Raw genomic sequence first — 27,134 nt, 5'->3', positions numbered from 1 at the left:
GTGAAGAGACCACTTGGATATCTGCATCCCGTGCTGGGGGGTCTGGGTCTGAGCCCCAGCTCTGCTTCCCCTTCCAGCTTCTGGCTAAGCTACAGCCTGGAGGGCAGCAGGTGCTGGCTCCAGTGGTTAGGTCTGTGCCTCCCATGTGGGAAACTCAGATGGAGCTCCTGGCTCCGAGGTTGGACCTGGCCCAGCCCTGGCTTTTGTGGACATTTAGGGACGTGAACCAGCAGGTGGGAGATCTCTCTGTCTCTGTGCCTTCCAAAATAAATTAGCAAGCAACCCCTGGAGTCCGGCTACAGAATCGTGCTGCCCAGGCTACATGGCAAGGCCTGGCTTCTCACTTCTCCAACTCTTCCCTGGACCCATCCACCGGCTACTGTTTTGTCCAGTCACAGCCAAGAAGCTTACACATGTCCTGGCCTCCTTCCACTGCCCCCCCCTTTGCCAGAGTGATGCTGAAGTGAGCTGAGTCCTTGCCTGCTTTCTCGTGACTTCTGCCCACCGCTCTGCTGAGGCAGGTGTGTGTGGCAGGCAGCAGGGGGCCAGGTAGGGGGGGCAGCTTCACTGCAGGTTTGAGTTCACCAACTTGGGAGCTCCAAAGGATATGATTGACACCCAGCCCTAGGGGAGCACTCTGTCACTGTTAGCCATCATTTGCTTTTTTTTTTTTTTTTAAGGATGTATTTATTTATTTGACAGACAGAGTTACAGAGAGGCAGAGGCAGAGAGAGAGAGAGAGAGAGATTTCCATCCTCTGGTTCACTCATCAAATGTTTGCAACAGCCGGAGCTGTGCTGATCTGAAGCCAGGAGCCAGGAGTTTTTTGCGGGTTTTCCACGTGGTTACAGGGGCCCAAGGACTAGGGCCATCTTCCACTGCTCTCCCAAGGGAGACCTGGATCAGAAGTATAGCAGCCCGTATGGGATGCTGGCACTGCAGGTGGTGGCTTTACCCACTGCACCACAGCGCTGGCCCCCATTATTCACTTTCCCAACGAACCTTTATCTGTCTCATCCACTGGGCAAGTAGCCTGGAGAGAGAAAATAGTCCTGTTCTTATATTGTTATGCTATTGTTAAATACCTAATGACTTCTAAAGCAGAACCAGTTTATGTAATAAAACAATGTTGTTTTACACAGAATTAGTGTCACTGGGCATACAGAGCCGCTCGATATAAATGATTTCCCATTTCCCTTCCCCTCCCTTCGCCAACTCCAAGCCTTTATCCCTGCTCTGAATCTAATTTCTGTAAAGTGAACCAGTTTTACAAATTATTTGCTTATTTGAAAGCCAGAGAGACAGAGAGAATGATCATTCCCAAATGCTTAATGGCTGGAGCTGAAGGGAGGAACCAGGAACTCCGTCCAGGTCTCCCATGTGGGTGGCAGGGGCCTAAGAACTGGAGCCATCACCTGCTGCCTCCTAGGGCGCACGTGGGAGGGGAAATGGAGCTGAGACACAAACCCAGACAGGCCAGTAGGGGAGGCAGCATCCCAAACTGTGTCTTAACTGCTGTGCCACCTGCATGGCCAAATTTAATTCCCACTTAGCACATTTATTGAGCATCTGCTGTTCACTTGGCGCTCTGATGTGTGCGGGGGGCATCGCGATGAATCAGGGGCTGACGGTGAACCTGGGAATCGTGGCAGCCCCAGGCTGTGCAGGGGTTGGATGGGGGAACAGGGGATCCAGCTTCAAGGTCTCCATCCCTCCGGTTTGCACGTGTAGGAGTGGAGTTGCCTCTCTTTCTTGCTCCTTGATATTTGCAGTCAGGGGAACAACCCAGCTGATGTGGTTTTTGTCTTGTGGGGGCCACAAGGGCTGAGCCCCTTGTTTTTCCACCTGTTCTGGCCACCAGGTATCCCGCATGCATCCCTCCCTCCATCTTTCCCACTGGAAGCCTCGTGGCTCTGGCTCCTTGGCAGGGCTGGTGGCCTGGGCACCTGCATCACCCTTCTCCCAGTGCCTCCTACTCCTACCATAGTGCGCACAGCCTGCCCCTGGCAGCTCCCCACCATTGTGCCGCCTGAAAAGCCCCTCCATTCCCCACAAAGGAGCTTCTGTAGAAACCAGAATCCCACAGCCTCCATGCTGTACTGTAAAATCCGGAATTACATAGCAGCTGGATTATGGGGGCGATTATTAGCTTTGCTTAAAGATTTTCCGTTTACGGAAGGATTAGCGGGCAGGGTCCTTTAAATAGCCAGTTTCGCTCATGCATGTATATTGCAGAGAGAGCCATGAGAGGGAAGGAAGGTGCGAGGCAGTGGGCTGGGTTCTGGGATAGCCCCTTCACTTCTTTTCCGCTTCAGTTTCCTTGTTGAGCAAAGCAAGCAGCAGCCACACAGGCAGCTGGCGGGGGCTGGGTGCAGCTGGAAGCTGGTGGTGTCAGGCGGGGCACCCCTGCACCTGCTCCGCGGTGGTGTGCACCTCACAACTTCCAGCATGCATACCCCTCACCGGCCCCTGCCAGGCCTCCACCTGCTGCTTTCCCAGCCCTGCCGGCTGCCACACACCTCTGTCTCAGGCTCCCCGGCACCCTCTGGCTCCCTGGATGCCTACTGCTCTCTCCTACCTCTGTGGTTTGCTCATGCTGGTCCTGTTGCCTCGAACTCCATCCCCACCCTGTCCCCCTTGGCCTGCCCAACACCATGCCCAGACTCCTCCTCCAGGAAGCCTTCCCTGACCCCTCTCACCTAAAGAGGTTGGACAGCCCCTGCTCTGTGCCCCAGGGCCCGGGAATGTGGCTGCATGAGCCTGTGTCCTGGCATTTCTGTCACTTTGCTGTCTAATGACCTTATTGCCACAGGCCCCTTATTTGTCTCTTCCATGAGCTGCTGAGCTTAGGGGCACAATTCTTGCTGGGTTTGACTCAGCAAATGAGATTAAATGAATAAACGAGCAGTAACTACTTTTTATATGAGGTTAACGTGTTCTGTCCCCAGGCACCGATCCCCTGCCTCCCCAGGAAGCAGACCCCGGGCCCTGGAGAGCAAAACCCGCATGTCAGACCCCTTGATCTGAGTCAGTCCTGCCTGTACCCCAAGTAACCAGGCCCCTGAGTCTCCCCATCTGTCATGTGGACTCTCTCTGACCTCTTGGGGTTGAGGCCCCGTCAAAGCGTGTTAACACGGAGAGCCGCGCCTGCACCGAGTGAGTTCCATGTTTGGTGGCCGTTGATGCTGGTGACACTGGGGCTCCATTCTGCACCTGCAGTCCCTCCCCCAAGCCCCCAGCGGTCCCGGTCGCTGAGCTCGTGGCCCCTCCCGTGCTGTAGTGAATATTCTCACTTCCCCACCCAGCCCTCCCCGTCAGCAGAGAAATAATCCAATTTCCCTTGATGACTAGTCATTACCTTCTGCTGCGGTTTTGTGTATTCCTGCTTGGAAGCATTCGAGATTTAATTGAGTGGATCGATCAGCACGGTCACTGATTGGAAGCAGCTGCCCTGTAACCCTCTCCTCTCCCAGCCTGGACCTCCGGCCGCGCAGGCCCCGGGGCTCAGCACCGTCCGGGGCCCAGGCTGCAGACTGCAGTGCGGTGGCTTGGCAGGCTGGGAGCCAGGCACCCGGGCTTGGCTGCGCTGGTGACCTGATCCAGCGCCGGGCCTACCCAGACCTTCGTCTGGAAAAATGAGCCTCTGCCCTCTGCCCTGCGATTCTCTGGGAGTGCTAAGTGCCCCCGCTGCGGTGTGCGGCTCAGTCATGGGCTCAACATCCCAGCCACTTGGGGACCCAGATGCGCACCAGACAAGACCCTCGCTTCTAGGAGCCAGTGGGGGCAGTGGGCCACTCACAAACTCTAGCATGTGTAACCTCTGTGTGTGTCTGTTTTTCAACTCAGAGTTTCAGAGGGGAGCCCCTAATCCTGAAAAGGCGTAGAGAGAGTGACAGTTGAGTGCAGCCTGGAAAACCCCTATAAGCCCCAAGGCCTGAACAGACCACTGTGGGAGAGGGGACGTGAGGCCACCAACATGTGCCTGTCATTCGTGGCAACCCTCTGAGTAAAGGGATGTGCTATCAAGTTCATATCTGGAGCAGCTGAAGTCGAGAGAGGCTGAGCGTCTCGCCGAGTCACATAGCCAGCCAGTGGAGGAGATAGATTGTTTTTAAAACATTTGTTTGAGAGGGTTACAGAGAGAGAGGGAAGGAGAGACAGAGAGAGAGACCTTCGATCCATTTGTTCACTCCCTGGCCACAATGGCCAGTGTTGGGCCAGGCCAAAGCTAGGAGCCAGGAGTTCATCTGGGAATCCCACAGAAGTGGCAGGGGCCCAAGCACTTGGGCCATCTTCCGCTGCTTTCCCAGGCTAGCTCCTAGGGAGCTGGATAGGAAGTGGAGCAGCCGGGACGTGAACCAGTGCCCATATGGGAAGCCAGCGTCTCAGGCAGAGCACGAACCTGCTATGCCACTATGCTGGCCCCGAGACATAGATTTTGAACAGAAGTTTGTTGTCAAACTGCTGTCAAAGCTTGTCCTCTTTCCACAGCTTGACACATCTTACACTCTGGGCAATTTGAGAAAGGTTAAAAAAAATCAGCTCATTTCCTCTGACTGTTGCTCTGTTTCCATGTTGGCACATTATCTTCTGTGCATCCTCATTGACATTCCATCGTTGTATCATGAGAGGGACCTTTGTCTGTATTCCACTTAAAGCTCTCCCCCTCTCCCCGTTTCATCCACTGATTCCTGCCTTTGTGGAGTTCCTACTGTGTCTTGGCAATGACAGAACAGTGAGTCCTAGGCCCTGCCTCCGTGGCGCTTGCTCTGGGCGGGCAGATGATTCGCAGGTGAACAATGGTCGTGAAGAAGGTAAAGCAGGTAACCAGGTAGAGTCTGTGACGTCGAAAGAGTGGTCAGCGTCTCAGGGGGAGCAGAGACCTGGCGGAAGTGGGGGCGTGAGTCCTGTGGGTATCTGGCTATTCTAGGCTGAGGGACAGCTGGTGCAAAGGCCCTGAGGCAGTAATGCCCTCAGCCTGCATGGGAAGAGCCAGGGGGGCAGTGTGGCTGGAACAGCAGGAGAGGGCGGAAGTGAGGTTGGAAATTTGTTCTCATTGTCTTGTAACTCTCACTGTTTCGTCAACGCTGTGGTTCAACCCCGTGGCCATGGCGTTATTACCGACATGCTGAGGTTCTTCCCAGCGGTCCCTGAGTGCGCACACACACGTGTGAAGTGAACACTGCAGGGCACGGTTCAGACGCGTGACTCTCTGCTTCTGGTCCACCGGGTCTGCAGTGAGGTTCCACGTCTGACCCTCTGGCCAGCTCTAGATCAGCAGGACCGTGCTGTGACTTCCGGCCAGGGCAGGAGGCGCTGTGGAGCAGAGACGAGGGGAGAGGGAGGCGTAGCTGAGGCCCAAGCCGCACGCAGATGCCTCCCCGGCCAGGGCAGCACGTGGCCACATGATCCCCTGGCCTGCTCATCAGGAGCAGAGTTGGGTGGGCTTTGTACATCTTTTCCCATTTTTGAAAGTGCTCATTTCAGCAATCGTTTTCTTAAAAGATTTATTTACTTGAAAGGCAGAGTGTATCAGAGAGAGAGAGAGAGAGAGAGAGAGAGACATGTCCCATCCACTGGTTCACTCCCCAAAATGCCTGCAACAGCCAGGGCTGGGCCAGGCCAACACCAGCAGCCTGGAACTCCCATCTGGGTCTCCCACGTGGGTGCAGGGGCCCAGCTGTTTGGGCCGTCACCTGCTGCCTCCCAGGGTGTGCACCAGCAGGAAGCTGGAATTGGAAGCAGAGCCGGGACTTGAACCCAGGCACTCAACCATGGGATATGATATGGGGGTCCCAAGCACAGTCTTAACCACTGTGCCTTTCCAGTTTTATAAACACCTTTTGTTCTACGGGGCTGGCGTTGTGACACAACGGGCTAAGCTGCCACCTGCAACACTGGCATCCCATATGGGCATCAAATTGAATCCCAGCTGCTCCGCTTCTGATCCAGCTCCCTGCTAATGCACCTGGGAAAGAAGCAGAGGATGGCTCAAGTGCCTGGGCCTGTGCACCCTCCTGGGAGACCTGGAAGAAACTCCTGGCTCCTGGCTTTCACCTGGCCCAGCCCTGGCCATGGCAGCCATTTGGGGAGTGAACCAATGGATGGAAGACCTCACTCTTTATCTCTCCCTTTCTCTGTAACTCTGCCTTTCAAATAAATAAAAATAAATGTTTTTAAAAGCACCTTTTCATTGCAATAGTTTTTGCTTTATGGAAGAGAGCGCAGAAAGTTCCCGTAACTCCCTCATCCAGTTTTCCCTCTGCTCACTCCCTGCACTGTCACACAACTGGTCACGGCTCGTCAGCCTTTGATGGGTTTTCTGCCGCCGTCTTTTTTCTCTTCCAGAATCCGACCCAGGGTCCCAGCGGCACTCGGCTGTCTCTTTGGGCTGCTCTGGTTGGTGACCGTTTTTCAGGCTTTCCTGGGGTTCTATGCGGAGTGCTGCTCAGGTTTCCTGCTTGCCGGGGGTGGTCTTCGCCTTTCTGATTTCACTTGGAATCGCGATGTGGAGAAGCTGTGAAGTGGCGAGGCAGAGCACTCCGGACCCCGGGTCGGGTCGGGGTGTGTGTGTGTGGGGGGCTGTGTTCCAATCCTGGCTCTGCCTCCAGCCCACAAAGGGACCGGAACACGAACCCGGGTGCCTGGGTCGCTCCCCGCTGAGTGAGGAGTAGCTGGGGAAGACCGCAGCACCTTCTCTGGCGTCCTTACAGAGCCCCATGGAACACATCCCCATGGCTGGGGAGCTGGGGAGAGGCAGGTGTTCTCAGATCCGCTTCACGGGCGCAGTCCCCGGCAGCCCCGGCCACTCAGCAAAGCTGCGCAGGCCCTGGGCCTGGCCCTCGGTCCCCAGGGGCACACCTGCAGGCAGCGGCAGGCAGGACGCAGTCAGGAAGGCTGCCCCCCCCCGACTCCTCCCTCCACACCGTGCTCCCCTCAGGTCCCCTCCCCTCCTACTGCCCCCCACCCCGGCCCCTGCAGCTGCTGTCTTCCCCCACCAAGCCCTTACTTCCCCGGAGGAGCAAGAACCAGAATCCTGCTTGGTGTAGGCAGGGCTAGCCTCCAGCTCTCCAGCCAGGGCAGGGCTGGTCCCAGCGCCAGCATCGTCTCGGGGGATGAAGGCTGTGTTAGTGAGCCATAAATGAAGTGTAACATAACGTCCTGATGGAGCCAGCAGGCTGTTTATTTATCCGATTAATAGGCAGAATGCCCCCTGGGGACGCCGGCCTCTCCCCCAATATGGTTAGAAGAGGGCTCAGCAGCAAGGGTGACCCCTGTTCTACTTCCTCTTTCCAGAGTGTAGGCACGCACACCACGTGCCCTATTTCCTCCTTAAGCCCAGTTCTCAGAAGAGACCACTGAGGTTCTACTGGTCGGGGATTGCCTGCGCTACGGCCAGCAGGACCTGTACCCAAGCCAGCTGGGAGATCAAAGGGGCCCACGTTCATGGAGCACTTCCCGTGTGCAGGCACTGCCATGTTACATCATGTGGTCCTCAGAGGAAAACCCTGGGGGCAGGTGTCTTTCATGAATTTATTTAAGAAATGGAGAGAGAGAGAGAGAGAGAGAGAGCGCTCCCAGCTGCTGGTTCACTTCCCAAATGCCTACAACAGCCGGGGTGTGAAGCTGGGAGCTGGCAACTCAATCCAGGTCTCCCATGAGGGTGACAGGGACCGCGGCTGGAGTCAGCAGGGAGTCACAGACCCTGCCCACCAGGCTGCCCTCCTGCCCTGAGGAAAGCCAGGGCAGACAGGGTGAGCCCTGGCTGCACGGCCAGCACCTGCAAAGCCAGAATCCAAACCTGGCAATCTGGACAGGAGCCCTATGCAAAAGAATTTGAAATCCATGCACAATTTTTTTGGAGTACACAGCTTCCATGAACTTTTCCAAGACCATCTGTATGCGTGGATTTCAATATTTTGATGCCAAAATAAACTTACCATTTACGTCCGTTTTCCATGAACTTTTTGTGTGTTCCTGAGGCTGTAGCCTGAGTTGCTTGTTGACCCTCTCCCGTGATTCTGGGTGCTTTTACAAAAAGTACGAAAAATCCATACATCCTTCTAAAGTCTTTAAGCCAGCATTATCGGGATTCTGTCGGAATTGATTGCCAGGTGGATCTGAGGTTCTTTCACAGGGACCGCTAACCCTTGGGTCTCCAGGGGTTCTGGCCCCCAGGAGCTGGCTGGCTCCTTTTCCCAGCCCCTGGTCCTGTCCTGTGACTGTGTCCTGGCACCGGCGCATCCTGAGGAAGGCTGGGCTTGGGGACTGTGCGACTCTGGAATCAGATGACAAGGGGCCCTCATGTCCCACCCAACCCTCAGACCTCCTCATTCATTGTTTATGCAACACAGGTTTATTGAGCACCTACTGTATGCCTGCCAGTTTATTGAGCACCTACTGTGTGCCTGCGAGTAGAGCTGGAAAGAGCATAGGCAAAGCCCCGCCCTCCCGTGTGTGGAGCAAGGACCCTGAGATGGGACAAGGGTGTCCCACCCAGCTGCCTGCCGACGCCCACCCTGGGAGGCAGCTGCTGATGGCTCCTGTACTTGGGCACCATGTGGGAAACCCAAGGGGGTTCTTGGCTCCTGGATGTTGCAGGCATTGGGGGAGTGAACCCCAAATTGGGGAGCAAAAGGAAGATGTGTGTATATATACGTGTGTGTGTGTGTGTGTGTCTATACCTGTCTGCCTTGCTAATTAATCAATTAAATTTTGAAAACAGAGCGAGTGACCTCTTGCGTCGCCCAGAGCGCCAGGGGCCGCCCGGGCCAGAGCAGTGCTGTGTCTGCAGCACCTCCTGGCTGTATAACCCCTGTGAAGATATCCAACCCCTCTGGGCCTTGGTTTTCCCATCTGAAAACTGGGGAAAATGGTAATACCAACTCCAGGAGCTGTCGCAAGGAATCAGTGACTCCGCGCAGGCAGGCCCACGTCTGGCTCCAGCAGGCTGTGCTTGGAGTTTGCCAAGAGTGAGTGCTCTGCGTGTGGGCACCACGTCCCCGTTACCTTGGTTGGAACAGGACCCCCAGCCAGTCGCAGTGAGCTCCCCACCTGACCAGCAGAGTTAAGCCGGCTCTCTGCTGTCTGCCCAGGCTGCCGGTGAGCACAAAGCCTGGACCTTGGAGTCGGGAGGAGAAGGGGATGCTGGGAGTCCCAAGTGCCCTGTGTCGTGCCTGCGGCACACACGCCGCGCAGGAAGAGCCACGTGGCCAGGGGCTGGATGGCAGCGTTGGGCCATCACAGGGATACACATGGGGAGGTGGCAGCGAGGCCCAGCGAGAGTGCACACAGGGGAACTCAAAGGTGTGACCACTGAGAGCCGGAGGGGAGACAGCAAGGTGAGCCGAGCCCTCAGTGCTGGCTCCGCACGGGGCTGTATCAGCAGGAGCACAGCATCTGTGATGACCGCTCTGGGCCGCCTGCTCAGAAGGCTCCTGGCAAAGGGAGCAGAGAGAAGACAGCTGATTCTCACAGGCCCAGAGGACATGGACCTAGCAGGGACAGGGCTCCCCGGGGAGCAGGACACTGCCTCCAGCCGTCCTGAGAGCTGTCCTCTGTGTGGCCGGGGTGACACCTGTTCTGTGGCTCTAGGGGACTGCCATTGTGTGAACTGTACCTGGAGGCTCTTCTCAAAGACCTTTAAAAAATACTAAAAGATGTACTGTATGTATTTGAAGGACAGAGTGAGAGAGAGAGAGAGAGAGAGATCTTCCACCCACTGGTTCACTCCCCAAATATTTGGCTGCAACATCTGGGGCTGGGCCAGGCCAAAGGCAGGGCCGAACTCCATCTGGGTCTCCCACGTGGGTAGCAGAGACCCAAGTACCCAGGCCATCTTCCACTGCTGTCCTAGGCGCTTTAGTGGGAGGATGGATTGGAAGTGATGCAGCTGGGACTTGAACCTGTGCTCATATGGGATGCCGACATCACAGGCAGTGGCTTAGCCTGCTATGCCACAATGCCAGCCTGATGATCATTTTTTTAGAAAGCAAATTGAGTGATCTAAAGCTAACAACAGCTGCCTATGGGAATACTGTGGGAGTTTTTTTTTTTTTTTTTAAATGGGCCAAATAGGGGCGTGGCTGATATCCCTCTGTCCATATTCCACTGGCCAAGACCCAGTCACATGACCACAGCCAACTGCAAAGGTGACTGGGAAATGTAGTCTTTCAGGCAAGAAAGCCAAATGGCTTTTGGTAGAGTCATAGCAATCTCAGCTCCGCTTACTTACCAAGTTTCATTGACTGTTTCACATCATCTATTGTAAGACACACCACTATTGGATTTACACGCACTCATTGCCACAGATGGCAAAATGTGACAACATAGTGTGTTTTAGTGACCCCGACACAGCCAGGGCTGGGAGAGTATCCAGCAGACGGCAGATATTCAGAGACAGGTGAGTGGGTGAGTGAGTGAGTGGGTGAGTGGGTGAGTGGGTGAGTGGGTGAGTGAGAGGTTGTGTGAATTGTTCCTTTGGTGGTCAGAAGCTCCTTTGAGCTGCAGCATCGGAGCATCAGGCCACACTCGCTCCCGTGAGAGGAGCTGCCGCAGGGCATGGAGGGAGTGCCTGCTGCGACGGGGGCTCCTGGGTCGCTGCCTCCGACCCTGCCTTCTCTGCTGCCAGCTTCGATCTTCGTCTCTCTCAGTGCACACTGGTGGGAAGTGTCCCCTGGCTCGGCCCGCAAGCTCTCCATCTTGCTGCTTCTGTCCCTGGAGAGGCAGCCCTGAGTGCCACACTGCTCACGGGAGAGACTCCTTGGCCTTGCGTGGGCCCAGTGCCCACCTCCAGCTCAATCAGTTGGGCCAGGGAGGTGGACGTGTGCAAGAAAGTGGCAATTCTCGTGGGAGCTCGTGTGTGTGTGTGTGTGTGCACACGTGCGCACACGTGAGCGTGTGTGTGTGGACATGGTGCTGGGGGCAGGGAGCCAGAGAGAGGGGAGAAGAGAGTGTATTGGGGTTGGAGAGCAGTCAGAATGCTGGGCAGTCGGTTCTAGAAGGAGGAAGGAGGAGGCCCCTTTGCCTGAAAGGGGACTTTCTCAATGGACATAGCAGGCGTGCAAGTGCGTGGTTAAGAGGATGGATGGAGAGGTGCATGGAGGAGTGGACGGTGGGGGGAAAGGGGAGTAAGACAGTCTTGCTTGTTGTCAGATTGACCCTTTTAGAGACTATAAATGGAAGCCAACTCTTCATTACCAGATTAGATGCGAGAAACAACTTTGAGCAATTACTGAGCGCCCCCTGTATGCCAGGCAGTGTTGTAGGCTCTTTCCTGTATTAATTCACTCATTCCCAAGGCCATCCAGTGAGACGAACACTACAGCTCTTCCCTCTTTTTATAGATGAGGATACTGAGGTACTTGCAGCTGAAATAACCCAGTTCATAAGGGGAGAACGGACGGATTGGACCCCAGGCAGCATAGCTCCAGCCCCTGTGCCCTACAGCCCAGTGCCTCCAGTGCCTTGTCAGTGCTGGCTGGGAACTGATGAGTCTGTCTAGCGGCTTCAGGTAGGGGTTTAGACCACCTCACAGCCTGATACAGGGAAAATAAAAACAGATTCAGGAAGAAGGCAGGCGGACTACCAGGTGTCAGATCTCCAGTAGCCACTGAAAGCAGGGACACAGAGAATCATCCGGGAGTATATTCTGAATATCTGATGCCTCCCCTAAACAGACCCACTTGTGGTCAGAGCCCTGAGCTGGCCCAGCAGCTAAAGTAAGAGCCACGTGGGCCATCCTCCATCACCCTCTCAGGCCATAGCAGAGAGCTGCATCGCAAGTGGAGCAGCAGGGACTCAAACCAGCACCCACATGGGATGCCGGCACTGCAGGCGGCGGCTTTACCCACTACGCCACAGTGCTGGCCCTGAGGGCTGATGTTTTGAAGAGCCAGCAGCGTCCATCCACTGTGGCCTGGAGCGTTGGCCTCTGCCACTGCTCTGGAACTCCGAGCTGTCCCCGGGGCAGCCACCGTGCGTGCAGTCACCTCTCCTGCTGTGACAGAGCCTCTCTCTTCTCACTGTGATGGATGCAGCCTGGAAAATCATGGGTAAAAGGCCCTGAATGAAAGGCGCTAATTACCCATCATTATTTCCCATGCCGTAATTTGTGTGGAACGAGATTTCCATCAGTTGTCTGGGATCAGCCTGGTTTTGAGTAATCTTCCCAACGACAAGATGTTTAATTACAGATTCTCGCCTGAGCTCCAGCGCGTGTGGAGGGAGGCGGGAATCCTCGCTGAAGCCACTGTGCTGTTGGGTCATTTCGCAGCCCTGTGTCCCAGAGGGCTGGCCCCCAGGGGGAGAAAGAGAAAGAGAGTATCAGTAAAGAATTTCCAAGGGGGTCAGATACAATAAAACCATGGCACAGACAGGTGCGGGAGCAGCATCGTGGCTGTGGAAGTGGCAGGTGTACTGCTTTGCACATCAGCGGGGCTCCTGGGAGGGCCCCCAACCCACCGTGTCTCTGCGCCCTGAACAGCTGCCCCCAGATCTCCCTCCCCAGCCAGTCTGGCTCTCCAGTTAGTACGTAAACTAAGTCACTGACTTCTCATGGCTTCGATTCCCTCGTCTGAAGGCCAGCAGGGTAGGCAGTGGGATCTCTGAGAACTTGTGATTCCGGGAGTCCAGCAGTGCTGAAGTGTGTCTGTCCAGAAATATGCTATTCTGTTGTTGAGAGATAGGCACGTGCAAGATTAGAATCACACAGGGATGATCAACTGTGATCCACTGAAACAGGCAGGGCGGGTGTCTGGCCTAGCATCCCGTGTCCCAGTGCCTTGGTGCCAGTCCTGATTCCAGCCTCCTGCTAAAGTGCACCCTGGGAGGCAACAGGTGATGATTCAAGCGGCTGGAGCCCTGCCTCCCAGGTGGGAGACCCAGACCGAGTTCCTGGCTCCCGGTGTTGCAGGCATTTGGCAGTTGAACCTGCAGATGGGGTTCTCTCTCTCTCTCTCTCTCTCTCTCTCTCTCTCTCTCCTTCTCCCACTCTCTTTATCTCTACCTTTCCCTTTCAAATTAATAAAATAAATAAATGTTTAAGAATATATAGGCAATTCAGACCACTGGGGGTTAGATTCATCCTAAGCCCTGGTTCATCACATGGCTCATCCCGGGGCTGCTCCTCCCTGAGTCCCTGTGAATCCCTGCCCAACAGGAAAGCGGGACCTCAACAGTAATTCGGATCTGGCCACAACATGCCCCTCCCCCAGGTCCTAGCACCACGTTAAAGGCATTCTGCATTCTTTACTACTATTTAAAAAAAAAAAAAAGATTCATATTTGTTGAAAGGCAAAGTGACAGGGAAAGAGATCTTCCATTTCCCTCCCTGGTTCACTTCCCAGATGCCTGCAACAGCCAAGGCTGGGCCAGACTAAAGCCAGGAGCCAGGGACTCCATCCTTGGTCTCCCACGTGGGTGCAGGGGCCCAGGCACTTGGGCCGTCTTCTGCTGCTCTCCCAGGTGTGTTAGCAGGAAGCTGGATGGGAAGCGGAGCAGCCAGGACTCAGATTGGCTTTCTGATAGGGAATGCCAGTGCCAGTGTTGGAGGCCACTTATGTCCCTGCACCACCGTGCCAGCCCCCTTAACATGATTTTGAAAGGCAGTTTAGCTGCCTAACTTCCAGGTGACTGAGGGACTGATGATAATAAATAAGGCCTTGCCAGAGAGGCTCGGGGTCTGCTTTGGGACCAGCTCTGGCGGCCGCTGGTCAGCAAGTGCTTTGCTGACATGTGCATGAAGAGTCTCAGGTACTCGGAAGCCGTTTCCCTCCTGTGGAGTGGACAGGTGACCTGGTTACTCAGAGTCAACAGCAATATGTGGCCGGCGCCTTGGCTCAATAGGCTAATCCTCCGCCTTGCGGCGCCAGCACACCGGGTTCTAGTCCCAGTCGGGGTGCCGGATTCTGTCCCGGTTGCCCCTCTTCCAGGCCAGCTCTCTGCTATGGCCCAGGAGGGCAGTGGAGGATGGCCCAAGTCATTGGGCCCTGCACCCCATGGGAGACCAGGAGAAGTACCTGGCTCCTGGCTTTGGATCAGCGAGATGCGCAGGCCGCGGCGGCCATAGAAGGGTGAACCAATGGTAAAGGAAGACCTTTCTCTCTGTCTCTCTCTCTCTCTCACTATCCACTCTTCCTGTTTAAAAAAAAAAAAAAAAACAGCAATATGTGGCGAAACCAGCACAGCCGATGCTGGCGCATGCTGCTAACCTGTAAGTGATCCTGCCCCTGGTCCCCCTCGTCTCAGAGTATGGTCCACCAGGAGGCCAGAGAAGGCTCTGGAACAGTCCTGCCTGAACCAGATTCTCGAGCTTGGTGGGTTCATGCTACCCCAGCCAGGAATGCAGTCAGCCCAGTTCACTCCTCTATCCTTCCAGAAGGTTCTCTGCTGCTTCCTGGTCACCAGCAGACCCCCCAGAGGGCCACAGGTCCTGAGAATCTGGGGGAACAGAATCCCTGATTAGCTTTGGCCCATACCTTTGACATTCTCTTCCCCTAGCAGTTCGGGGTGAAATAACTCACCACTGCAGGTGTTCGTTCAGAACATTCGAGATTCCACTGGTGACCGTGTTAGGAGAACCTCCAGCCCATTTCTCTGTCCCGCCAGGGCAGCGACAGCCTCCCAGGTGGCTGGGGAGCCCAGGGTCCCACCCCACACACTGGTAAAGCCAGGGGCCAGGACTGGGTGGGGCAAGAGGGAGGCCATGTGTGAGCGGACAGCGGTGGAATTGAGGCCAGTCACAGGGAAAAGGCTGCCTCCGGGGGCTCCTCTCACTCTTCCGTCCCACCCCCTACAGCGTCAATAGTCATCGATCCACTGGGTAACTGGGGCCCAGCCAGCCGCGGACAACAGACTTGCCCTGACACCATCCTCCTGGGAGCACGGCTGACAGCGCACCCACCCCTACCCCCACCCCGAGGCCACGCGCTCCTTGGACATCATCTCAGCCACCCACCCCGTGGACTGAAACCCCCTCCCATCCTTGCTGCTCTGGCTCCTCCCTCCCACTGACCCCTCCGGAAATTCTGTGCTCGCCCCCATCATCCCCCAACGTGCCCTTTCTGACTGCACCCCGTTCTCCCTGGGGACTGCATAGTTCCTGTGTCCAACCCTCAGCTCCCGGGCTTCTTGTCCACCCCTTCTCCCCCCGCCATACACACATCCAAGCCAGTGGTCCTCAACTGGGGGCAGCGGAGGCCTCGGGGGGGGGAGACATTCGGCAACATCTGGGGGGTAGCAACATCTGTCGGGTAGCGAACACCTGACAATCACAGGGCAGCCCCCAGAGGCTCCCGTGGCCCTGCTGGCCCTGCAGAGTGGGCTACCCCTGTGCCCCTGCTTCCTGCTCCGCTCTCCTCCCACATCTGCCATGACAAACGTCCCTTGTGGACTGCAGACTTCCTTCCTGCCCGCCTACACCCGAGCTAACTTCTCCACCTGCAGGACAGGTGCCTTTCAGATTCCCACCAGCCCAGTGGTACCCTAACCTGAGGCTCCTAGGAGTCTAAGAGTCCTGGCTGGGCCCCACCTGCAGAATGGGAGGGGCTCAGGCCCAGGAATCCACCAGGTCCCTCCACCCACGGCTGGCGGGGAGGGCGGCGCTGCCGGCTGAGAAGTGCTTGCCATTGATCTTTTGTGCGCCAGCCCTTCCATTCAAGTCTGCTTATCACCAGTGACACTGTACAGCCTGAGCATCCCTAATCCGGAAATCCAAAGTCCGAAATGCTCCAGAATTATGCCATCACAAGTGGAAAATTCTTTGCCTTGAAACGTTGACGCACAAAATTATTTTTAAAAATACGGTGTAAAATTGCTTTCAGAGTGGCCCAAATATTTCCCTTAGGAGTGAACACTGAGATACTCTCTCCCCAGGCTGGAGGCCAAGGCCACCCCTTCCCCAGAACTGAGCTGGGCCCCTGATAAAGGTTTTGAAGTGAATAAAGTTTTAACCTCATCCCCCCAATAAAGTAACAGAATAAAACGACCTTCAGGCTATGTGTGCAAGGTGAATCCAAAACAAATGAATTTTATGTTTAGATCTGGGTCCCAGCCTCCAGATCTCTCATTATGTAAATGCAAATATTCCAAAAATCCAAAAAAACCCCAAACACTTCTGGTCCCAAGCAACTCAGATAAGGGATGCTCAGCCTGCAATTCATTATCTCCTCGGTGGAGAGAAAGGGGTCAGTAGGTGGGACCAGGAGCCACCAGGTGGCAGGTATGGACATTGGAATCCTTAAATACCTTACATTCCTTAAACCTGCAACATCCTCCTCATCAAAGGAGCCAAGGACTTTGACAGCAGCAACAAAGACATTCCTGCTCCACACCCACAACCTCCAAGTGCAGGACACACCAGCACCGCACCCCTCCCCCACCCTTCACAGCCAGCTCACTGTACTGTGGGGGTTTCCGTCCCCACCGTGCCAGCACCCTGCTCTGGCAAAGGTCCCCAGCCACCACTAAATGTGGTGGGCACCTGCCCCTTGTTTCACGTGACTGGCCACAGCGAACCTGCTGCCCACAGGCTGGCTCGCTCATCACAACTCCAGGTCCTCCTCTTGGCCCTCCTTCCCCCTGTCTTGTCTTCACATTTTGCTGTGAATGAATGAGTGCGCGATCTCCTGCAGGGCAAGGGAAGATGGAGGGCACGGGCAGGCTTCCCAGGGGAACTTTCTTCCCCGTGCCTGGATCAGGTGGCCCGGAAGCACCCTGAGCCTCCTCCCTCTGCACTAATACATCACGGGTCAAGAAATGGCCGTGAAAATGGTGTGGGAGCTCTTAGCAGCAGGCAGGTTTTGTCTGCCTTTTCCGGGGGGTTGTCAGGACAAGGGGTAAGGTGTCTGGCGTGTAACAAATCTTCCCAGGCAGACGAATCAATTCATTCACAGGCTTTTATTGGGGTTCTGCTCCCGGGCGAGGTTCACCAGTCCCAACAGAGCAACAGAGCAGAGACTGGGAGGGCTCCTTTTATAGATTCAGGGCATGTAGGTTAAAGGTCGCGCGTCAGAGACTGGGAGAGCTCCTTTTATAGATTCAGGGCATGTAGGTTAAAGGTCGCGTGTCAGAGACTGGGAGGGCTCCTTTTATAGATTCAGGGCATGTAGGTTAAAGGTTGAGGCGGGTCTGATCCTCATCGGTTGACCTTTAGGCACCTGCAGGGACTTTGACAAGGACTTTCTTCCCCGGAAGTAGGCTTCTCCATTCCCAGAAGTGCAGGCCTTCCCTCCTTCCAGATCTCAAAGCTACCACAAGGTCTCTGCCCGATGGTGTCGGGGAGCAAGGAACTTGAACGTGCAGGCAGAAAATTGGTACCCTACCTTTGCTATCACTCAGCTCCAGGCTCTCTCTTCTGCAATTCGGGGCTAACACTGTCCAGCATATAGGCTGTGGGGACAAAATAAGGTGGTACAAAAGGAGACCCCCCCCGCAGGCCATGGGCAAAGTCGCCCAGCCCCGGGACAGATAGGCAACCATAGGGCTCCCGAGAGTGAGAACAGCAGGCAGAGGGAGCTGTGGCCTCACGGGGTCTGCATTGCCATCTGCAAAGACCAGTGAAGGGATGGATGGATGGACGGATGAAGCGAGACAAAGGACGCAGCAGGGGTGGCCCTGTCGGCATGCCGTCCACACAGCCCCGTGTTTCCTCCGTCATTTCTGCGAAACAGCGTGAACTTCTTGAGGTCCTGGCTGTATCAGCCACATTGTTGTCATGTGGCCAGCACCTGGCATGCACTAGGTGCCCCAAATGCGTATGTTGACGGCCCCTGGAAAAGGCACTCTGGGGAGGTCACAGTCATGGCCACAGAAATGAGGGAGCGGAAGGAATGACATCAGCAGCATCCCCCTGTGCTGGGACTCGGGCCCCTATTAGTAGCCAGCTTCCTGACCTAGGTCAGGATCAAGTGCATTTCCTGTGCGGCCCCCAGGTGTCGAGCCAGGGCCTGGAGGTGGGGGTTCCATCCTCACTGCATGTTTTGTGCCCTTCTGAATCAAGAAGGAGTGGGTCGGAGAGGGAAGCAAGGCTTGGGGACATCACCGTGGGCTCTCCTGGGTCTCCTCCATGACTGAGCCTTAGGGCTGGGGGAAGTCAACTGGGCAAGCTGGAGCCTCCCGTCTCCCAGGAGTGGCTGGGGTGGGATGGTCCACCTGCTGCCCTCCAGGCAAATGCTTCTTGTACCGCCACAGACAGATCTGCAGCAGGTGGCATGTAACAGGTGCTCACTAAATAGTGGTTGCTCTAATGACTGTTTATGTCCAATGTATCTCCTGACATCTCTGCAGCTTCACAGGGCCTGGGGAAGGCTGGGAACAGAGGGCCAGGGACCTGGGAGCCGTCTCGCCCAACAGGGTTTTTCACATTGGGCCTGGGATGTTTCTGAGAAGAGCAGAGCTTAATGCAACCATTAGGAGAGTAGTAGGGGCTTAAAACTCCGCGCGCAGGTGCCCAGCTCTCCTCTGTGCGTTCCGGAGGAGTCTCTCTGGGGAGGAACCCCCATGTGCACCTGTGCCTGTTCAGTCCCATTCTCTCCTGGATGACATCCGGCGAGGCTGAGGGCATTTCCTGGGGACACACCACTGGTGGTTGGAGGGGAGATGGGTGGCAGTGCCCAGGGAAGATGACAGGCACTGTCAGAGATGCACAGCCCGGAGGAGACCCTCAACTGCTGCCGATGAGAGGGGGACTCGGGGCTGCTCAGAGAGTGGCTCGGAGGCCTTGGGAACTTTGTGTTTGCAGCAGAAGAGACCAGGAGCCACTGTCTCTATGCACTACATTCCAGGAGTTTGTAAATTTGCTAAGTGTGGGAGCCCTAAGACACGGTCAAGGTCAAGTGGGGATGGGTGGGACAGCCCCTTTGGAAGCATGCTGACTACGAGGTTGTTAGTGGGACCAGGGACAGTGGAACCCCCTCGTCCACCATTGGTGTGTGGCCAAGGATTCTGACGTGGGGTGGGCTTTGTGACTGCCATAAGGCAGCCCCCTCCCCAGTCCTTTCCTGCACGCGCTGCTCAGAAAAGGAGGGGGCGGGGCGGCAATGCTCTTAATGCTCTCCCTCCAGCCCGCGAGGCATTTTCCAGTTAACAAGGCTGCACTTCTGACTTGGCCACCCTGGCTCTTCTCCCAGATCCTTCCTGCTTTCCTCCTACCTGTCCCCCACCCCCACCCCCGGCATGGGCATCGGCCTCCTCTCTGTGGCCCCAGACAGTGAAGGCCATGTGGCCAGGACAGGGGCAGACAGAGCCCAGCCCAGGCCTCCTGCCTCAGATCCCCACCTTGGCTGGGGGGTCGGCTGGGTTTCCCTCGCGCACACCTCAACCCACCTGCCGGGAGCTCAGCTGCTTTCTGGGTCGCTGCTGGGAGAGGGGCAGGTCCCCTGCCTTCACCCTGGGAGCCGGATACGAGAGGGTCACACCCTTGCTGGCCTCCTTCCCCACCCAGCCTGGTCTGGGAGGAGGGGCTTTTAATTCCGGGAAAGTCGCTGTTCCCAATGCTCCCTGACTTTCTGGGTGAAACCAGGAAGCACAGAGGCGAGGACGGAGTGGGAGGGGTGACCCCCCATGCTTTCTGAGGGGGGCACAGCTTCTCGGGGGCCAGAGGGCTGGGTGCAGCCGGCCGCTCAAGGACTAGGAAGGAGTTGAGAGAGCGGGACGCCTTGTAGGTGTGTCCTCCTATACCAAGCATGCACTGGGGGCAAAACCCAGATGCCTTGGCCTTGGCCTTGGCCTCCAACTGCTGCGCCAGCCCTGGCCAGATGCAATGGCACCTCTGGGCGACGGCAGGGTGGCGAGGAGGTGTACTTGCCTCGTGCCCCGGCAGGGCCACCATCCTAGGCAAAAGGTGCCTGGGAGTGGGTTATCAGACACTGTGCCGAGTGCCTGGGGTGTGGCACTGCTCTACTGTAGGCCCCTGTGTCACCCTGGAATCAGCGATTGGCAAAGCATCCTTCATCTGAAGCTTAGTGATCCAGTTCTTGGAGGACCCAGAAGGTTCTGGAGGTAATGCCAGAAACCCTGGGCCCAGGCCCTGTGGGGGTCCAGTTGTCCCCCTGGGCCATCAATATCTCCTTGGGCCCCTCCCAGCCGCCCTACCCCTGGGGCCAGAGCCACGCCCCCAGCCCGCCCAGGCTGACTTCCCACGCTCTGTGTCCGCAGGCTGCTGAACAGAATGTCCGCAGAGGACCGGCACCTGGGCTCCAGCTGCGGCTCCTTCATCAAGACAGAGCCCTCTAGTCCGTCCTCAGGCGTTGACGCCCTCAGCCACCACAGCCCCAGCGGCTCCTCGGACGCCAGCGGCAGCTTCGGCCTGGCCCTGGGCACACACGCCAACGGTCTGGACTCACCGCCCATGTTCACAGGCGCAGGGCTGGGAGGCACCCCGTGCCGCAAGGGCTACGAGGACTGTGCTCCCGGTCTCATGGAGGACTCGGCCATCAAGTGTGAGTACATGCTCAACACCATCCCCAAGCGCCTGTGCCTCGTGTGCGGGGACATTGCCTCCGGCTACCACTACGGCGTGGCCTCCTGCGAGGCCTGCAAGGCCTTCTTCAAGAGGACCATCCAAGGTGCGTGGTGGGCAGTGCGGGCCCTGGGCGCGGGGTGCAGGGGTCCCCGGAAGCGAGCGGCCAGGTCCGGGGGCCCTTGGAGCAGGGATTCACAGCGCCCCGTCCTGTGAGGCTCCTGGTCTCTCTTGCTGAGACCCCCTCCAGCTGCAGGGCTGGTTGGAGTGGCGTTACGGCCCCAAGCCCCAAGCCAAGCCACACAGACACGTGGGGCTACTCGCGAATGTGTGCCCCTCAAACGCTTTACGTTTCTGGAGGTGGGGGGGAAGCACCAGTAGCATTGTTTGCCCTGTGATTCCAGACTTTGCTTTTAATCTTTTTTCAATTGCATAGTAAGATGTGGATGTTGTCTCCCTGCAAAATACCAAGGCCCGTCGGTATCCCCGCAGGAAGTCCCCTGCCTGGATCCTCCGTGGGCCTCTCTTGCAGGTCTTTGTTTTGTTTTGCGCCCAGTGCATGTGTGTTATCAGCTGAGTAGTGTTTGGCTGTGGAGTGAGGGGCCGCCTCTCCCCTTGGAGACTGAGGATGTGTGCAAGAGCTCTGGGTGGTGGTGGGGCTGGTGGGTCCCTCTGTGAAGTCACCTTTAGGAATAGTGGGGGCCCTGGTGGATCAGCCCCTCCCAGGGCTGTTACCAAGTTCACAGCCCATACAGGCTGCTCCAGCCGTGGCAGCCTTGACTCTGGCTGCCATGGGCCACGGGCAGGGTGTTTACTTTCGTGTAGTCGGTCAAGTGTCTGTTGAGCACCAGGCATTGTTCTAGACCCCAGGGAGGGACGGACAGGACTCGCTGCTCTTGCAGGTCACTGAGGTGAGCAGACACCATCCCCCAGGGACACCTGCCGTGCCCCATGTCAGATCCCTCATCCAGGGCCCTGCCTGGGTGTCCAGAGGTGCCCCCCACCCCCCGGCTGAGCTTCCCAGGCATGACTCTGTATATTAACTCAGAAGATATTTATTTAAGCAGCCTCAGATGACGATCTGTTTATTGCCTGCGGACTGGACTTGGCTAGCTGCAGATTTGCTGATGAGGTGTGTTGCCTTCCGGCTGAACCTGGGCCTTGCTGCCTCGGTTTCTCTCTGGACCTCGGTTGCTTATGAAGCGAGCTATCATTCCTGCCCCCCATAGAGCTGTTAGGAAGATAGGAGTTAACACAAAGCAAATAGAATATTGCTTGGCACCCAGTAAGTGCTCACTGAATGCTTGCCATTATTAGTTTTGCTTTATCGTTATCCCTTAAGACATTGTTACTAAAAGCACAGGCATGTAAGTCATCTTAAAAGAACAAGCTTCTGTAGTCAACCTGTGTTTGAATCACTGAATTATTATTTTGATCTAGCAAAATTTACATTGTTAGTTTAGTTATAAAGAATAGTTTAAGTGACTGCTTTCTTAAAAAACAAAATGGTGGAAATTGAAACAGTGCAAGAGTAAATCCTAAACCCCGGACCCCAGTCACCCCATTACCAGCAGATGTTTTCAAACTCCTTCTCATCAAGCACTGCGCTAGCCTGCAGGGCAGGACCGCGGCTGCACCACGCATCGCACTTTTTGCCAGTGTCTGAGACAAGGCCCTGCATCTCTCTTTGAAATGCAGGGGCATCCTGTCTTCTGCCTCAGCCAGGTCTGGGGACCTCATTCCGATGGTTTTCACACAAATCAGCAGATGTTTCACGAATATTTCATGTTTAAACCGACTCCCGTCTCTCCAACAGCAGCATTCTTCTTCCCAAACAGCGCCACGGTCGTGGTGAGCGTGCCGTGGTTTTTGGCTCTTTGAGGCCAAGCATTGCTTTTAGGAGCAGCCACGTGTTCTTAAGTGGGCAGGAGAGTCCCGGGTCCCATGGTCCGGGCTGGTGCGTGTAGACTCAGAGACCCCTTCGGTACCCGGGTGCCCGAGAGCCTTCTCAGCTGGCGGTAAATGGCCTTCATTATTTGCTACCACGAATAGGATATTGATCTCTTCGCAGAAGTCAAAAGACAAACAGCAGCGTCTGTGCCGTCAGCACTGAACTGCCCCGGCCTCTTCCTACCCTGTCCACAAGCTGAGTTTCACGCTTCCAACCCGAAAAGAGCTTCAAATCCGAAATAGGGACCGATGGGTTGTTCTGGTAGTTTTGTCAACGAAGGGTTTACGTTAATTGCAGAATTTTGGAAAAATGGGACAAGTATAAGGAGGAAACAACTACCTATCATGGGACAGCCACAGGGCCGAGCTAAGAACTGAGCGTTTATTGGACGGCCGCTTTGGGGAAAGTGCAGAGAGGCAACAGGAGGGAAGGGGACATGGCTTCTGTCCCCAAGGGCCTGGAAACGAGGCTGCAGGCTATGGCGTGGTCTCCCAAGCACCTCCTCACACTGGGAGAGCATTCCGGCTGCATGTAATAGCCCAGGAACTTGAACAGAGGGCTTTGCTCATGGAAGGAGCCATCCACAAGTCTGAAAATCCCACTAGCCCACACCCTGCCTGGCCCTCCCCATCCCTTCAGTCTGTTCCATGAAGTGGTTCTACCAATGGGGGGGACAATGTTGTAGGACCAAGGACTTGGAAAAGCCCTCAGCCAGAGAGTCCACTGCAATATTTATTGAGCACTTATTTTGTGTCTGGCTGTGCTAGGTGCTAGTGCAGGGTGGTTGGTGGGCCAGGGAGGGAAAAGGGAGGAACCAAACCTGGAGGGCTGCAGCCGGCACCTGTGGGGTAGAAGATAGCCATGCCTATTCGTTTGCATATTGTCTATGGCTGCCTTGACAAATGAAGAGTTGGGTCCTTGCAACAAAGACTTGAACTGCAATGCCTGAAACATTTACTATCTGGGTCTTTGCAGCCCCCCCCCCCCCCCAAAAAAAAGTGCATTTATCCGCAGGGCAGCAGTGAGGAAGGCGGAAGCAGCTGCCCGGCTACCATCAGCCCCACCGGCATGCTAAGTGCCCATCCCAAGTCTCTGCCTCCTAAGGGAGCTTGTTGTCTGGGGCGGCAGTGAAACTCACTTGGGAATAGATGAGCTCAGAGATAGACAAAGGCACCTTCCTGAAGGAACACTTGGCTCCAGGCAAAGGAGAGACAGTGTGTATGTGTGTGCGCATGCGCGCGCGTGTGTGTCCGTGTGATTGAATTTACCGGTGTATCTAAAGAAAACCATGTGCCTGTTAGTGGGGATTGGCCAAACCTGGAGGCGGACAAGGAGACTTGGCAAAGGCAGCCATCCTGGGGTAGCTGAGGACAGTCTGTTGCTGTGAAACAGTCTATGTCTGTCTGGTTACGTTCTGTTTCCCCTGTCCGTCTTCAGGGACACAGGAGCTTGGTGGTTAGGAGACGGAGCCACTTCTCCTTGCCTTTGAGCTGCTGTTCTGTGCAGGCAGCCCTGGGGTCACCCATCAGGCTCCTGAACTGGGGCAGTGGGAGTTTGCCCCTTCTGCGGCTGGCAGAGCCCGGCTGCTGGGAGTGAGGGCTGAGCCCCAGGTCTGGGCTGTGGCTCTGACCCGCGGGAATGAGAGTCTTTGTCATGAGTGACTGACTGCGGAGGTGGCCTCTGGGGAGCAAACCGGGGTCCTTTCCACAGCTGGGCCTCCAGCCCTGGCCCTTGTCACCCTGTGTCACTCTCAGCAATGACCCTGCATCCTGTTTCACTGAGCTGCTCCTGCGTGTTGCCCCAAGCCTAGCCCCTCGGCCGTATCTGCCATTTCTGTTATGCGTGGGCTCCACAGTCCTTTTGGAAGCTGCTGGAAGAGATGTGGCCTACCCCAGGCTCAGCACTTCTCTTGTGCGGGGAATCCTGGCTCCTCCCTTCCCAGAGACCCTCCTACCCATTATCTCCACTCCATTGTCTTCCTCTTCTCACTTTCTCGGTCTCTTTCCTGCCTTCATCAGCATTTAAATACCTTTAGTAGTTCCACCTTAAAACCATCCCTCCCAGAAGTTCTGCACTGCCTTCCAGGACTGGGGTCTTCCTTCTCAGGCCCCTGGCTTCATTTACCTCTGAAATCAGAATGGACCCCAGCTCCCGGAGCTCTCACCCTCGGCCTCTTCCCTGAGCTGTGGGTTCCCAAACACCTACTGAGTGTTCCACGTGTGCCCAGAAGGTGCTGTGTCTCCCATCAAGCGTCCCCCCCCCCTTGTGTTCAACTGCAACGGCCCTTCCCCCACCCCAAGCACACCCTTCTCTTTCCCCTCCCCCTCCACAGCTCTGCAGGGAGACCTCCCTGAACACCCACCCGCCTACTTGCCAGTGCTGTGCATAGTGTGGAAGCTCCAGAATGCGCCCCGGAGTGTCCCTGGGCTCCGCAGCTCCTCAGGCCCCTCCTTTGCCTGTGATGGGCCAGCCCGACTGCTCTGATTCCCAGTCACCCCAGTCTGTCCCGCACCAGGGCTGCATGAGGCCTGCGAAATCCTTGTGTCTGCACTGCCAAGGTGAACTCCAGTGGGACTCAAAACCCACTCACTCTCTAGCAAGCTCTCTCTCTTTTTTTTTTAAAGATTTATTTTATTTATTTGAAAGATAGAGTTACAGAGAGAGAGAGAGAGGTCTCCCATCCGCTGGTTCACTCCCCAGATGGCTGCGCCGATGCAAAGCCAGGAGCTTCTTCCGGATCTCCCACGTGGGTGCAGGGGCCCAAGGACTTGGGCCATCTTCTACTGCTTTCCCAGGCCATAGCAGAGAGCTGGATCGGAGGCAGAGCAGTCTGGATGTGAAGGCTCTGACGTGGGGTGTTGGCATCACAGGGGGCACTACACCCGCGGTGCCACCGTGCTGGCATGGTTTGATGAAAGTGTCTCTGGAGCCATTTCCCGTTTGGGTGTCCCAGAGCATCTCATCTTCCATCTTGATTTCTTGATATCTTGTGAGTGTGCGTGTGCTGCTGCCCCTCAAGTATTGCTAAGCTGTAAGTGAGCTGCTAGGTGTTCAGTTCTGTTGTATTTGTGGTTTTTAACTGTAATTCCTACAGGTCAGGTACTATACTGCTTTTGACACTTGGTATCTGTAATTATAAGGTCAAATTTTCAGGAATAACCAAATTTATGTTAAGTTTTTTTTTTTTTTTGACAGGCAGAGTGGATAGTGAGAGATAGAGACAGAGAGAAAGGTCTTCCTTTTTGCCGTTAGTTCACCCTCCAATGGCCGCCGAGGCCGGCGCACTGCTGCCGGCACATCGCGCTGATCCGAAGCCAGGAGCCAGGTGCTTCTCCTGGTCTCCCATGGGGTGCAGGGCCCAAGCACTTGGGCCATCCTCCACTGCCCTCCTGGGCCACAGCAGAGAGCTGGCCTGGAAGAGGGGCAACCGGGACAGAATCCGATGTGCCGGCGCCGCAGGCGGAGGATTAACCAAGTGAGCTGCGGGCGCCGGCTTCTGTTAAGTTTTTTTAAACTCCCTTCATTATTGATTCATGTGGGTGATTGGCATTGATAGAGGTCTTTTTAGGGCCAAGTGTCTTCTCAATTGTTAGTTTATTGTTCAACTTGGAGTAATGGGCCAATCTCACCTTTGAGGTGAGATGTTATAAAGGCTCAAGTGTCAAGCAACTTCCTGTTTTCTGGAGGACAGCGCTGGGGGGAAATCCCGCCTTACCCTTGCACTTGGTTTCGATGAGTATTGAGTGGCAGCCATGGTGCTGGGAGCTGGTAGATCCTTGGCCCTATCCCAGTGGGCTTGCATTTGGAGGAGAAAACATGCAATAAACACGATCCATAAGGAAACCTGGGGAGGGACTGAAACAGGTGCCAGGAAGAAGACACAGATGAGACTAGAGAGGGGTGATTAGTCCTCTATTTGCAACAGAGGACTAGGGAAGGTCACGTGACAAGGGGGCTTTCCAGGGAAGTTGAAGCCACAGAAGAACTCCTGGGACCTGTGCCTCCCCATCAGAGTGTGTTTCAGGACCAGAAGGAAGGCTGGTAGGGCCAGCATGAGTGAGTGAAGGCAAAGTGGAAGGAGAAGGAGCCGGAGAGGCGGGACAAGATCTGGGGCCATGATGAGTGCACGGGGCTTTGAGTGACACAGGCTACGGGGGCATGAGGGCCCATGTGTAGAGCCAGTCTGCACCCTTCTCTCAGTCCCAGGGAGCAGGGTTAACTTTCCAAGTCACCGGGAGACCTTTGGAGCATCCTCTGGTTTTGTGACTTAAGACAAGCAGGGGGGCCGGTGCCGCGGCTCACTAGGCTAATCCTCCACCTGCGGCCCCTCTTCCAGACCAGCTCTCTGCTGCGGCCCGGGAAGGTAGTGGTGCTTGGGCCCTGCACCCCATGGGAGACCAGGAGAAGCACCTGGCTCCTGCCTTTGGGTCAGTGCAGCGCGCCAGCCACAGCGGCCATTGGAAGGTGAACCAATGGCAACAAGGAAGACCTTTCTCTCTGTCTCTCTCTCTCACTGTCCAATCTGCCTGTCAAAAAAAAAAAAGAAGAAGAAGAAAAAAAAAAAAAAGAAAGACAAGCAGGGGGAGAGAGAGAGCGGGGGTGAGAGAGATGTCTGGCATGGTGCTCCCTTTGCTCGCCTGATGTAGGCTTGGAAGGAAACTCCCCCAGGAGGGCAAGATTGATGGGTCACTCCGCCTTGGACCTCCTCCAGGCCTTTTGTCCTGG

At 55.8% G+C, this 27,134-nt stretch overlaps 1 protein-coding gene across 3 annotated transcripts in view; it reads left to right on the top strand.

Moving 5' to 3' along the window:
* The window catches only part of ESRRB (estrogen related receptor beta), a 165,061-nt gene that overhangs the window by 90,979 nt on the left and 46,948 nt on the right, over positions 1-27,134 (top strand). For 2 of the 3 annotated variants that reach the window (XM_062181430.1, XM_062181429.1), the window contains exon 2: positions 20,155-20,564. In XM_062181430.1, the coding sequence (XP_062037414.1) occupies positions 20,155-20,564 (410 nt within the window). Of the gene's footprint in view, positions 1-20,154; positions 20,565-27,134 lie in introns of those variants that run through there. The other variant, XM_062181431.1, reaches the window with a different exon arrangement.

This window comes from Lepus europaeus, chromosome 22 (genome assembly GCF_033115175.1).
Source record: "Lepus europaeus isolate LE1 chromosome 22, mLepTim1.pri, whole genome shotgun sequence".
In the NCBI taxonomy this organism is placed as follows: Eukaryota; Metazoa; Chordata; class Mammalia; order Lagomorpha; family Leporidae; genus Lepus; species Lepus europaeus.
The sequence above is the reverse complement of the archived record's forward strand: the minus strand, read 5'-3'. Positions and strand labels throughout refer to the sequence as shown.